The sequence below is a fragment of the Carex rostrata genome, chromosome 26, assembly GCF_964058835.1.
Source record: "Carex rostrata chromosome 26, lpCarRost1.2, whole genome shotgun sequence".
Classification (NCBI taxonomy): Eukaryota; Viridiplantae; Streptophyta; class Magnoliopsida; order Poales; family Cyperaceae; genus Carex; species Carex rostrata.
Window position 1 is genome coordinate 5,400,511 of NC_135943.1, and position 13,970 is coordinate 5,414,480.

At 35.2% G+C, this 13,970-nt stretch overlaps 2 protein-coding genes across 2 annotated transcripts; both read right to left on the minus strand.

Moving 5' to 3' along the window:
• Positions 1 to 489: 489 nt before the first annotated feature.
• On the minus strand, positions 490 to 9,340 carry LOC144544530 (endo-1,3;1,4-beta-D-glucanase-like). The gene is made up of 8 exons (XM_078293053.1): positions 9,142 to 9,340; positions 7,987 to 8,008; positions 7,736 to 7,859; positions 2,120 to 2,210; positions 1,723 to 1,812; positions 1,363 to 1,463; positions 714 to 773; positions 490 to 677 (listed from the first exon to the last, which is right to left on the minus strand). Exons 1-8 carry the CDS (start codon positions 9,293 to 9,295, stop codon positions 597 to 599), a joined length of 723 nt encoding a protein of 240 aa, XP_078149179.1. The 5' UTR covers positions 9,296 to 9,340; the 3' UTR covers positions 490 to 596.
• A 2,805-nt stretch (positions 9,341 to 12,145) lies between these two features.
• Positions 12,146 to 13,433, minus strand: LOC144544131 (endo-1,3;1,4-beta-D-glucanase-like). The gene is made up of 5 exons (XM_078292535.1): positions 13,414 to 13,433; positions 13,203 to 13,220; positions 13,039 to 13,127; positions 12,705 to 12,805; positions 12,146 to 12,486 (listed from the first exon to the last, which is right to left on the minus strand). The coding sequence occupies exons 1-5, from the start codon at positions 13,431 to 13,433 to the stop codon at positions 12,346 to 12,348; spliced, it is 369 nt and encodes a 122-aa protein (XP_078148661.1). The 3' UTR covers positions 12,146 to 12,345.
• Positions 13,434 to 13,970: the final 537 nt, after the last annotated feature.

Genomic DNA, 13,970 nt, shown 5'->3' on the forward strand with positions numbered 1-13,970 from the left:
AACAATTTTTCATACAACTTAGTGCAAAAATTGAGTTATAAATGAGCGAGTTATGTAACTCGAGTTATAAATGAGTGAACTCAGCTCAGCTCAAACTCAGCTTATTTATTAAACGAGTCAGCCAACTCGAGTTAAAACTGACTCGAGTTGTAAATGAGCAAGTTAAACCGAGCCATTAACGAGTGAGTTATGAGCGAATTGCGAGTTCGAGCAATTTTGTACAACCCTAATCTCAAGTCTCAACCATGGCATACGTATGTTCTATAATATATTTGGTCCCAGCTGGACAAAAATGCCTGATATATAAAAAGAGTTGATCAGAGTCGTCAGCATGGATCATGGTACAATACGGTTCATCAGATCCGTTCCACAAAAGTAGCAGTGCAGGAGGAAACTTCATTTCAGAACAACACAAATCAAAGCTAGCTGTAAAACTTACAAATATGTTTACCAACATATGGTCAAGTACTAAACATTATTATACTTTAAATCCTTATTGTATTAAATATTCATCCCATATCCACCTGTCACCACAAACTCTCAGTTTTGACATGACATTCGTGATACATATACATCATACACGGGCATCATTTTATTTACTTAACATACTTGTTGAACCAATTTAGCAAGTCTTTGTGGGCTTCTTCAGCCTTTTCTACGGCCCCTTTGTCAGTGACCTCATGTACGTCCCCTTTGTCATGCAAAAAAGTGACCTCATGTCGTACAGTCCATCCATGTTGAACTCCTGCAAATATCTTCACATAGCTTGGCACCTGTTTGCAAAAATATAAGAAAAAAAATATAGTAATTCAATCAAGCTTCAAAACTGTACGCTCACTTCATTTTTATTGGCAATGACCAGTTTAGAAGAATCAATGGGTCCAGTTGTGTTAGATAGGTCAGAAAAGATTATTATGGTTCTTTATAAAAGGGTCAGACCCAATTCCACCAGTCATGGATCAACAAACCATAGCTATATAAAAACATAAGCAAGTCATCTGTCAACCCAACCCCATCCATTATAGTACAAAAGGTATATTAAATATGTGCATAATAGATCTTAGACAAACAAAATGGAGTGGAACTGATGGTAAGCACATTGGCTTTCCTAGCGCTTCCCTAAACCCCATTAAGACATTGTAAAACAACATAGTAGTTCAGTAAACAGGTAGAGTTGGATAATGACCCAACCTGTAATAGGTCAGAAAATTTTGGACCCGTACACAGACCTTTCACCCATGAGTCAATCTCAAACTGGTAGGATCTAGTACACTGGGCTGACTAAATGGGTTGGATCATTAATTGTAACACCGTTGGTTTAGTTTGAGTTCTAACGGGTAAGGGTCAATTTATTCAAATCACCTCAGGTTTGGTAGAGAGAATCTCCTCAAACTGCTTAGTCACTTCTGGAGGGGTAGTCCTGTCAATCTCAGCTCCAAGTACTGATATGGGGACCTTCACCTCTGAAATTCATTTTGTACATTCAATTAGTCAGAGAGACATAAATATAATAAGAAATAAGAATAGCAATCATGCCACCTGGTGCAACAGAAATAAGAAAAGCATTCTCTGCCTAAGTAAAATAAGTAGACACATGATTGGCAACTGAAAGGCGTTAACTTGGTACAGCCTGGTATATATTACTGTGCCAATACCGGCAAAGTACCCACCGATAGCAGCATAATACCACAATTATTGAATAAATTGAAACAAAATCTGTACCTTTAATGTCATCAACAGTGACGAAAGAGGGATGAAGAAGTACTACGGCTTTGATGTCATCTGACTTTGCCAATTCCACAACAACCTTGGCTGACAAGTGACAACACCAGATGATAAGTTCCATAAATTAGGTTAACATGTTTGACATAAATGTCCATATGTTATATATGGCATACATAAGAGAAGATGTGCTCTGCAATGTAAACTGTTTATAGCTTGATAAAAGTCAGTGCTTTTATATGACCTAGAACAACAAAACTAGGCGAGAAAAACAAAAGAATGATATGTGCCAACATATCCTCTACTGTTTAAGGGATTAATGTCATGCCCAAAATTCACTAAATGAAGTAAACTATACAGACAAAAACATAACACAAGATAAACAGATAACCAGTACCTCCCCAGCAAAAACCTGCAGCTCCAATGGCAGATACACCTTTTTCCTTTAGGGCTTGGATCACAAGCTTTGCATCCTCAAATCCTTTTGCCTAAATCCACAAGTTTACATATTACCTAAGGTGTGTTTGGATGAAGGCTTGGGTTAGTAAGAATAGTGAGCTAACCCAAATTTGAGATAGTGAGCTAACCCAATTTTGAGAAATAGGATCTAGGATCTCAGATTAATAATCATCATAGATCTAGAAATAGAAGGCTAGGATTAAATCAAGGAAGTAAAGGGGCCTCCTTGCATATATTCAACAAATAGGTATACTGTACATAGGTACAAGGTACAAACGGTAAGAAAACAGTAGCTTAGATGTTTGTAATATATATAGGAATGGAAACAGTGTAAAGAACTGATTTGAATGAAATAATTGTTTTCTCAAAATAATCTCTCCTCAGAAATTGCATAAATTCAACATGGTATCAGAGCATCAGTCTCTGTGACCGAAAAAATATCTTCCAAATTCTTACCAGCAAAACTGGTATATACACAAGCAAAATCAAAACCCATAAACAAAAGTCTAGCACGTCAAAGAGATGGCTTCAGAGGGGCAGCATTCGAAAGAAGCCACCAATACCTCAAAACTCACAAACTCATTGCTCAACGGCCAAAACTATCTCTCATGGGCAAGTGCCGCAAGATTATCTCTCAGTGGAAGAGAGGTTTTAGAATTCATCACAGGAGAGTCTGAAAAGCCGGTTCCAAAAAAGAAAGATGAGGCAACTGAGGCCGAAAAAAAGGCAAGAAAACAGTGGCAATCTAAGAATGACAGAGTCATGACATGGATCATGCAATCCATGGAGCCGAGTGTTTCAGAAATATTCCTTGGCCATGAAACAGCTTTCTCACTGTGGGAAGGCATAAAAACGATGTATGGCCGACAAAACAACAATTCCCACATTTATCGATTAAAACTAGAAATCCAGCAAGAACAACAAGGGTCAAGGAGTAATATAGAGTACCTAGGTGCTCTTCAAAAGAAATGGCATGAACTTCGAGTTTATCGGCCACCCATACCAGATCCAATAGCCATTCAGAGAGAAGAAGAAGATAAAATCTTCCAATATCTCGCGGGTCTCAATCCAAGCTATAAAGCCGTGAAATCACAACTTCTTTTAACAACTTCCCTTCCCTCCTTTGCTCAAATTACCACCATGGTGGAGCAAGAAGAAAGCCGACGGCTTGCTATGAGTGGTCCACAAGTCGGTGGCAGCGAGGGACACGAGACTCATAGCTTTGCCACAAAAAACCCCAATTTCGGAAAAAACCCTAACTTCCCAAATTACTCAAACCGGTCAAGTATCAAGGGAGATAGATGCTCTCACTGCAAAAAGGAGGGTCACCAAGCCGAAAAATGCTATTTTCTTCACCCACATCTCAGGCCGAAGTGGTGGGATTCAAAGAGGGGAGGGGGAGACGTGAAAATGGCGGACTGGAATGAAGGGAAGAAGAGAAAGAAAGGGGCTGAGTCGCGTGGGGGCTATTCTGCTCAAACTGAACCCAACCGGCCAATAAAAATGATTGGTTCAAGTGAACCAGGGTCTAACCCAGATGGCGCTGGCGGGTCAAGCGGGTCAGATCCGATGCAGCAGTTTTTTGAGCAGTTCTCTGTGTGGTTCTCCAAGAAAAATTCAAACAACACTTGTGGTATTGTCTCTAACTCAAATTATTTAAATTTGTATAATCAAATAATTATAGATAGCGGTGCCACTGACCATATGTTTGGAAATAAAGACCTTCTTACAAATTTAGACATGGCAAAAAATAATCAATTTGTATTAGTGGCCAACGGTATGAAAGCACAAATTAATGGTGTAGGAGAAATTGATATTTTTAACAAAAAAGTTCATAATGTTCTATATCTTGATACATTCCCTATAAATCTAATTTCCGTAAAAAAACTAACATATGAGTTTAATTGTGACGTAATTTTCTCATATAAAAATGTTATCTTTCAGGACCGGGAAACCGGGAGGAAGATTGGGGAAGGTTTTCTTGAAAATGGACACTATCTCTTGAATTTACAAGAATTAAACGTTTGTGCTTCCGCTAAATCTATTAACCAAGACATTTGGCATAAGAGGCTTGGGCATCCTTCCAACAAGATTTTAAATAGTGCACTAGATTTTTCATTTTCAAATTGTATCAATTGTGACATATGCAAGTTGGCAAAACAAACAAAGCTTCCTTTTTTCCAATCAAATAGCAAAAGTGAAGCATTGTTTGATTTAGTTCACTCCGATGTATGGGGTCCGGCCCCAATTAACTCTTATAATGGATTCAAATATTTTGTTATATTTATTGATGATTTTTCTAGAACTACTTGGTTGTATTTATTAAAATCAAAAGATGAGGTTTTCAATTGCTTTAAAGAATTTCTATGTCTCATAGAAAATCAATTTGATGCAAAACTTAAAATTTTTAGATCGGATAATGGAACGGAATTTGTAAACAAAAATTTCACAACTTTTTTTAAAGAAAAAGGAATCATACATCAAACTACTTGCATAAACACTCCCGAGCAAAATGGAGTGTCGGAAAGAAAAAATAGACATCTATTGGAAATGACACGTGCATTACTATTTCAAAATAATGTTCCAAAAAATTTTTGGTCGGATGCCATCCTTTGCGCCACTCATTTAATAAATAGATTACCAAGCGTTATTTTACAAAATAAAAGTCCAATGGAAATCCTTTACCAACGAAAAATTAATTTTGATTATCTAAGAGTATTTGGTTGCGTATGCTTTGTAAAAATTAAAAGAAAAGATAAATTTGACTATATGTCAACCAAAACTATTTTTTTGGGATATTCCTCATTTAAAAAGGGATATAAGTGTTATGATCCTATAACAAAAAAATTATTTACGTCTAGAGACGTTATATTTTGTGAAGATAAGTCATATTTCAAAACAATGGAAATGAGTGAGACACCACATGCAAGTGACCAAATAAATTTGGAACCAACGGTACTACCTCATGTAAATGACCAATTAGTTACACAAGATAATAACCAAAAGATTGAGACAAGTGTTGTTGAAGAAACAATAGAAAATATTGAAACCAATGATAATGAGATAGAAGAAAATCAAGAAGTTAGACGGTCCTTAAGAACACCAATACCGTCCACTAGACTTAGAGACTATGAGACCTATACGGTGCAATACCCTATACAAGAATTCATATCATATAAAAATATTTCTTCTTCTTATAATGCATTTCTCACCTCCATTGAGAGAACACTAGAACCAAATAACTACCAAGAAGCCATAATTGATCCGGTATGGTGTGGTGCCATGAAGGAAGAGCTAAGAGCTCTTGAAAAAAATGGGACATGGGTAATTGTACAATTACCAAAAAACAAAAAACCCGTTGGTTGCAAATGGGTATACAAAACCAAATATAATAGTGATGGTACCATAGAACGGTACAAGGCTAGATTAGTTGCCAAAGGGTATACTCAAACATATGGAATAGATTACAATGAAACCTTTGCCCCGGTAGCTAAAATGAATACCGTTAGAATTTTATTTTCTATTGCGACGAATAACAATTGGAATTTGTACCAAATGGATGTAAAAAACGCCTTTCTTCAAGGAACACTTGAAGAAGAGGTATATATGAACCTACCACCCGGCCATAAATTGGAAAACAATTCTAATTTAGTTTGTAGGTTAAATAAATCGATTTATGGATTGAAGCAATCTCCACGGGCATGGTATGGAAAACTTAGCTCTTATTTAATTTCTTGCAAGTTTAAAATTTGTAGTGCCGATCATTCATTATTTATTAAAAATGATGGAGAAAATATAACCCTTGTACTAGTATATGTAGATGATATTATAGTTACCGGAAATAACGTAGAAGAAATTAAAAGAGTTAAAAGCCAATTAAAAGAAAAATTTGACATCAAAGACCTTGGATATTTAAAATATTTTCTAGGAATAGAGGTAGCACATTCAAAATTGGGACTCTTCATCTCCCAAAGAAAGTATACTTTAGACCTCTTAAAGGAAACCGGTAAATTAGGATGCAAACCAATCTCTACCCCAATTGATAACCGGCATAAATTAAATGATGAGGATGGTGAACCAATTAAAGACATAAACCAATTTCAAAGGCTAGTTGGAAAGCTAATTTATCTAACGGTCACCCGTCCGGATATTTCTTTTTCCGTAAGCCAAATTAGTAGATTCATGCACTCGCCAAGAACTCCACACCTAGAGGCAATAAATAGAATTTTAAGGTATTTAAAGAAAAATCCCGACAAGGGAATTTGGATGAAAAATAATAATTCTAATATCATATGTGGCTATTCTGATGCAGATTGGGCTGGAAGTTTTGATAGAAAATCCACTACCGGCTTTTGCACATTTGTAGGCGGAAATTTAGTCACATGGAAAAGCAAGAAACAAAACGTTGTGGCACGATCTAGCGCGGAGGCGGAATATCGTGCCATGGCGTCAACCGCATGCGAATTAACTTGGATAAAACATCTACTCAAAGAAATAGGCATTGCTTGTGATCAACCAATGAAGATGTATTGTGATAATAACTCCGCAAGACATATCGCATCGAATCCGGTATTCCACGAGCGAACCAAACATATAGAAGTGGATTGTCACTTCATTAGAGAAAAATTTCAAGCAAAGGAAATAGAAACACCATACGTTAAGAGTGAAGATCAACTAGCGGATATCCTCACCAAAGGCTTGGACCCGAGTTCATTTGAAAAAATTTCAAGCAAGCTAGGATTGTATGATATATACATTCCAAGCTTGAGGGGGAGTGTTGAGAAATAGGATCTAGGATCTCAGATTAATAATCATCATAGATCTAGAAATAGAAGGCTAGGATTAAATCAAGGAAGTAAAGGGGTCTCCTTGCATATATTCAACAAATAGGTATACTGTACATAGGTACAAGGTACAAACGGTAAGAAAACAGTAGCTTAGATGTTTGTAATATATATAGGAATGGAAACAGTGTAAAGAACTGATTTGAATGAAATAATTGTTTTCTCAAAATAATCTCTCCTCAGAAATTGCATAAATTCAACACCCAACTTTTAGTTGAGTTAGTAGAATAGCATGCTAACTCACTAAAAACAAACAAAAAACAGTCACTTTTTGCTAACCCAAACACATCCAAACATAAAATAGTAGTTCAGAATAGTAGCTAACCCCGATTAGCACTATTCTTTGCCTCATCTAAACGCAACCTCAAGTAGCACGGAAAATTTGCAATCCCACCTAAAAAAGCCTTGGGATCTCTAAAAGTTTCATAATACCCACTTTATATACTAACACACTTTCCAAAGGAATTTTCTAGGACATTGATGATTTCATACTGTTCTAAAGCAACAAATTGAATTCAATCCAGCAGATACAGGACTGTAGGTAAGTAGCGAACTATCATAACGAAACTACTGCATTCTTCATTCATACCCGATTAAGCTCAAGTTAAAATTAAAGCTTTCATTGAACTTAAAGAATGCAAGTTGTGGAAGGGAAAAGATGAAACTGCAACACATAAACTACTAAAACATAAGTGTAAACCATTACATACCGGTCTATGCTTTTGAATCCACGTGGGTAACTGACTGAGGTCATTAGGTGGCACGGGATCTCCATGAAAAAAATCAGGGACCACCACATAAAATCCAGACTCTGCCAATTTATCTGCCAAATCCCTGTCAAGTCAAATCATAATTTTCTATGATTAGTCAAAACAATCCCAATCAATTTAGAACTTACATCACAACATGCATTTGGGAAAAATATAGAGAAGAATTAAGGAAAAGTGCAATAGGCACTAACCTCAGGTTTGGTACATCAATTCCTGGAAAGGAAAAGAACCATCTTCGAGTTAGTCATATAACACAACACGTAAAATTTCAAGCATAATATGTTATAGCATGTACAAATTTTGGTTTCTAGTTATTTCTACTTTTCTTCAACTAGTATTCATGGAGAGAGAAATTAGAGAGGGAATGTTCAGGAATGTTCTAAAGCAATGGGAAAGCAGACTGACAACTAACCATATTTACAAGGATGTATGTTTGTCCATTCTTTTGTTCCCTGTGAATTTTACACAACTAGTTTCATGTAGGCAGGTTGTCAAGTATATTAATATATGAACACATTATCTAACAAAAAGCTCTGCAAAGGTATAATAAGTATAGAACTTTATCAGGCCATCTTTATTAGGTTGAGTTCTCTTTTATTCTTTCAAGGACTAATGTTGTCTGGTTTGGTTCGATCGCATTCCAACTATGATTCAGTTAGGTTCATTTAACAGGCTTCTGGAGTTTTCAATTTACTACAACAAGTTGCTCATGTTTGGATAAGGTCACTGTCAAACATGGTTTTAGGTTAGACAGGTTGTCAGTTGATTCATATTTATATTCCAATATGTTTTGCTGTAAAAGAAGCTCAGGTCGGATTTGGTTGCAGCTAAAATGGTAAGGGTCGCATTAAACCACTCCTTTCTAATGATGGCATATGAAAGTAGTCTCTATTAGAGAAGGCAGTCTAACTAAACAAATCTTTATTTATTATATTTTCTTAGGGAAAAAAATTGTTAAAAGCATATACCAGAACTTTATTTGATGTTTACTACACGACAACTTTCAGAACCTTTTGACTAGTTTAAATTCAATCAATTTCTACAACCATACACTTGCAGCTGATTGGACCACATATAATTTTGGTAGAAGATTGTGGAAGCCTGGAAGGATACTTCACCTTCCACGGAGAATTTTTCCAAAAGCATATACCATAACTTTATTTGATGTGTAAGAAAACTACAGCTGAACATCAAAATATAGTGTTCATTGAAATTGGAAGAGTTTATCTGATCATAACTCCAAACCACTGGAGCTATAACAGATCAGTATTACAAAATAAGCAACATACAAAGCATAAAAACCATCTAGTACTTTTACAAAAAAGTCGAGATAAATTAGGAAGTACCGAAGGCGTCAGCAGCGAGGAGAATGGCGGGCTTGGAGGAGTCGAAGACGCCAGAGATGTATGTTTTGAGTCCTCCGAAGTTGTCCACGACCGCTCCCTTCCCGTAGGCCGGGTCCAGAGTTGGCGGGTTGTCACAGCACTGTGAGGTCGCCATTTGGGGTTTATGGTGTTTATGCAAGTGATTATCTATCCGACCTTGTATTGGGAGCTGGCGGGGAAATGAATTTAAAGGAGATCGAATGGTTTGGACGAGGTTACACAGACTTGAGTTTATACAGAGTGGTGGAATCAGACCGGTCTTTTCTAGAAGATTTGACAATTATAATGTTTCGTCGATATTCATATTACTTGGGAAAGGGGGTTTTCCGATTGATTTCCGATATGTGCTTGATAGATCCGAACCGGTACCGAATTCGTATCCTCTGCATTAACTCAAAAGAGATCTCGACCATTTAATCTGTTTTAAAATTCGTGAGAACTAAATTTGCACAAATATTAAAGGGACCATATGTTATAGGCAGAAGCCGAATTAGCTCCGTTTAAAATCAGACGGTTGAGCTCAAAAGATTTCCTTTTGAGTTAATGCAGAGGATATGCATTCACCGGTACCTGCGATATTCATTACTTTAATTTATTTGATTTTCAACATAACCAAAAAATTTTGAATTAAATTTTAAATTATTGGATTATCAGTTTATTAAAATTGTTCGGTTGAATTTGTGAATTAGTTCAGTTTTATATTTGATTATAAAAATTTTTAAAAATAAAAGCACGATGAAGACACAAAAAATAAAGACATTTGAATCCTCCTAACAATATTCTATACGGAGCATCAAGCTGATGAGTGAATTAGTGAAAGATAATGCAATCAAGAATCAAACTCGCTCTTAGCAATTATTAAGTGATAAAAAGTAAACCGGGATTTATTGCAAGAAACTAAATGAGAAAAGATGGGACAATTAAAAAAAAAGCATGGTGAGATTTAAACTCCAAACTCTACTGATGTTATATTTAACTTCGACAAACCATGATATTAAAATGAGATTAATACTAATTATTATAATAAATTAAAATTTTGAAACCGTTGAGCAATAGGGCTGCCGACATTTTTATTTTTACCTATTTTTCAATATATTTTAATAAAAATAACAGGTTTATTGGATTTTTATTAAAAATACCCAAGTCGCAAAAAATCGTGCGACTCAGGATTTTTCTGCAACTTGGTTCTTTTTTTCTTTTCTATTTTTGCTTTTTTGGTAAACTCCTTTTTTTTTTTATTATTACTGTTTGTGACTCAGTAAACAAAGTGTTATGAGTTCTTATGTATCTGAATAAATAAAAAATAAAAAATGTGGTCACAAACAGACAATTAAAGTTGCTGAGTGACTCAGTACGAGATATGTATCTGAACAAAAAAAATGTATCCATATATATATCATTTGCTGATACTAGTCACTCTTTCATATTATTTTATACTAATTTTCTGACACTGGGCCCCACAATTGGAGAATTTAATTTGAAGTACAAAAAGTGGGTAAATATTTCTCTCTTTTTTTTTTTATTCTTAAATATTCATCTCCATTGTTTGGAAAATGGAGATTATCCATGTTTGATAGTATTTATTGTTCTTTTTAATTTTGTAAATATGAATTAAGGGGCTAATTAAAAAGATAGCAAAAGTTAGTATTGACTTAAATTATGTGTTTATTGTATGTGTAATATTATATTTCTTAGAAATTATCATCATTATGTCATGTATTATAAGCAACACACATACTTATTAAAGATTATGAATGTGTAATATTGCTACATTTTTTTTATAAAAGAAAAGACTAATTAAACATGTTATTCACTTTTAAGGTAATTGGAATAGTGTCTTCTTTTTTTGAACCCTTTTTCTTATTGAAAATTAACTAAAATACAATATTGATAGTTCATTTATCATTAATAGTTATGATATAACTCAACAACAACAACACAATATTTTTCAAGGAATTATCATAAAGGCACGAAATTGTGAATAATAATAATTATGATTATTTAAAATAACTGTGAAGTAACAGTGTTTCTCCATTGTTTAGAAAATGGAGAGCAGTTCAGTTGTATATTTTAAAATAAGATTTGACGGTACAAAGAACAGGGGAATCTTTTTTTTTTTTTTTTTTGGCTGAGAAACAGGGGAATCTAATTATATGATCGGATTGAAAGAACAAATAACTAACCTAATAGAATAATATGAAAGAGTGTCAGTAAACAAACAAATAACTCAGTAAACGAAGTAACAGTGTTTCTCCAATTGTGGGGGCACAAGTGTCAGCAAATGATATATAGAGAGAGATGAGCTACGGTGAGTTGCGAAGTAAAACGCGTTCCTAAGGTGAGAGGAATATTATTACTGGGCTATCTCAACCATGGCATGCTTATGTTCTATAATATATTTGTTCCCAGCTGGACAAAAATGCCTGATCTGTAAAAATAGTTGATGACAGTCAGCATGGATCTTGGTACAATATAGTTCATCATATCCGTTCAATACACGGAAATAAATCTACTATTATTCCAACGGAATACCATGTTCCTGTTATTCCCATTCCAACCACTCAACTTCCTTGAGATTTGTGCACAAAAATGTTTCTTCATTGAGATTGGCCTATGGAGAACTATGAATGGTTGGGATCGGAGTAACAACAATAGACTATAGACCCATCAGATCTACCCTGCAAAAGTAGAGCGCAGGAGGAAACTTCATTTTCAGAACAACAACACAAATCAACAATAGACGGAAATAAATCTATTGTTATTCCGTTCCAATGGAATAACATGTTCCTGTTATTCATATAATCATATCCCAAACATTCAACTTCCTAGAGATTTGTGCACAAAAAAGTTTCTTCATTGAGATTCGCATATGGAGAACTTTGAATGGTTGGAATCGGAATAACAACAATAGACCCATCCGATCTGTCCTGCAAAAGTAGCAGTGGAAGAGGAAACTTCATTTTCACAACAACAACAAAAATCATGGCTAGCTGCAAAACTTACAAATATGTTTACCAACATAAGATAATGTACTAAATTATATTATACTTCAAAATTCAAACCCTTATTATATTAAATATTAATCCCATAACTACCTGTCACTACAAACTCTCAGTATTGCCATGACATTCGTGATACATATATCATACACGGCCATCATTTTATTTACTTAACGTACTTGTTGAACCAATTTAGCAAGTCTTTGTGGGCTTCTTCAGCCTTTTCCACGGCCCCTTTGTCAGTGACGTCATATCGTATAGTCCATCCATGTGAAACTCCCAGAAATATCTTCACATAGCTTGGCACCTGTTTGCAATTATCATAAGAAAATATATAATAATTTAATCAAGCTTCAAAATTGTATGCTCACTTCATTTTTATTGGCAATAATTAGTTTAGAAGCATAAGTAGGTCTAGTTCTGTCAGATATGGGTCCGATAAGCATTACTATGGCACTTTTTAAAAGTGTCAGACTCCCAATTCCATCAGTCACGGGTAAGGGTTAGTTTAGAAATTCAAATCACCTCAGGTTTGGTAGAGAGAATCTCCTCAAACTGCTTAGTCAATTCTGGAGGGGTAGTCCTGTCAATCTCAGCTCCAAGTATTGATATGGGGACCTTCACCTCTGAAATTCATTTTGTACATTCAATTAGTTTGGAGAGAAAAATAAGCCACCTGGTGCAACAGAAATAAGAATAGTATTCTCTACCTAAGAAAAATAAGCAGACACCTGATTGGCAACTGACAGGCGTTAGCTTGGTACAGCCTGGTGCATGTTCTTGTGCCAGTACCGGCAAAGTACCCACCAATAACAAAATAATACCATAATTATTGAATAAACTGAAGCAAAATCTATACCTTTAATATCATCAACAGTGACAAAAGAGGGATGAAGCAGCACTGCAGCTTTGATATCATCTGACTTTGCCAATTCCACAACAACCTTGGCTGATAACACCGGATGATGAGTACCATAAATTAGGTTAACATTTTTGACATAAATGTGCATGTGTTATGGCATAGATAAGAGAAGATGTGTGCTATACAATGTAAACTGTTTATGGCTTGATAAAAGTCAATGCTATTATCTGAACTACAATAACAAAACAAGCCGAGAAAAACTAAAACATGATATGTGCAAATATATCCTATACTGTATAAGGGATTAATGTCATGCCTAAAATTCATTAAAAGAAATAAACTATACAGACAAAAACATAACCAGTACCTCACCAGCACTGTGAAGTGGCCATTTGGAGTTTATCCAAGTGATTTATTACTGATGATTATTATAATCCGAGCTTGGATTTGGGGCTAGCGGATGATTAATTTAAAGGAGCTCCAGGGTGTGTGGACGAGGTTATAAACCCATCCAAATTGAATAGTCTGGAAATTAATTTGTGCCTAAGTTTGAATTAAATGTGAAATTAATCAAACTCATCTCAATAAGTTTAGACTTCGGCCCTGCAATCAGAATGGTCCTTTCGAGAGCGTGCATTATCCTCTGAGATATCTCATATTTTGCGTGACCGACGTATCCGGTGCCTATTCGGGGATAGCGCAGGAGGAGTATTATTAGAGCTTTGAGATTCGTGTAGAACGTATTTAAACGGTTGGGATTTCCGAGAAAGTCACGCAAAATATGAGATATCTTAGAGGATCGAATTCCGAGAGAGAAAGATGTGACAATTCTAATGGTCCCCCAATTACTTTGCTAATTAGTCGAGTCCGATCACGAAAGATGTGACAATTCTAATGGTCCCCATATTAATTTCCTAATTAGTCGAGTC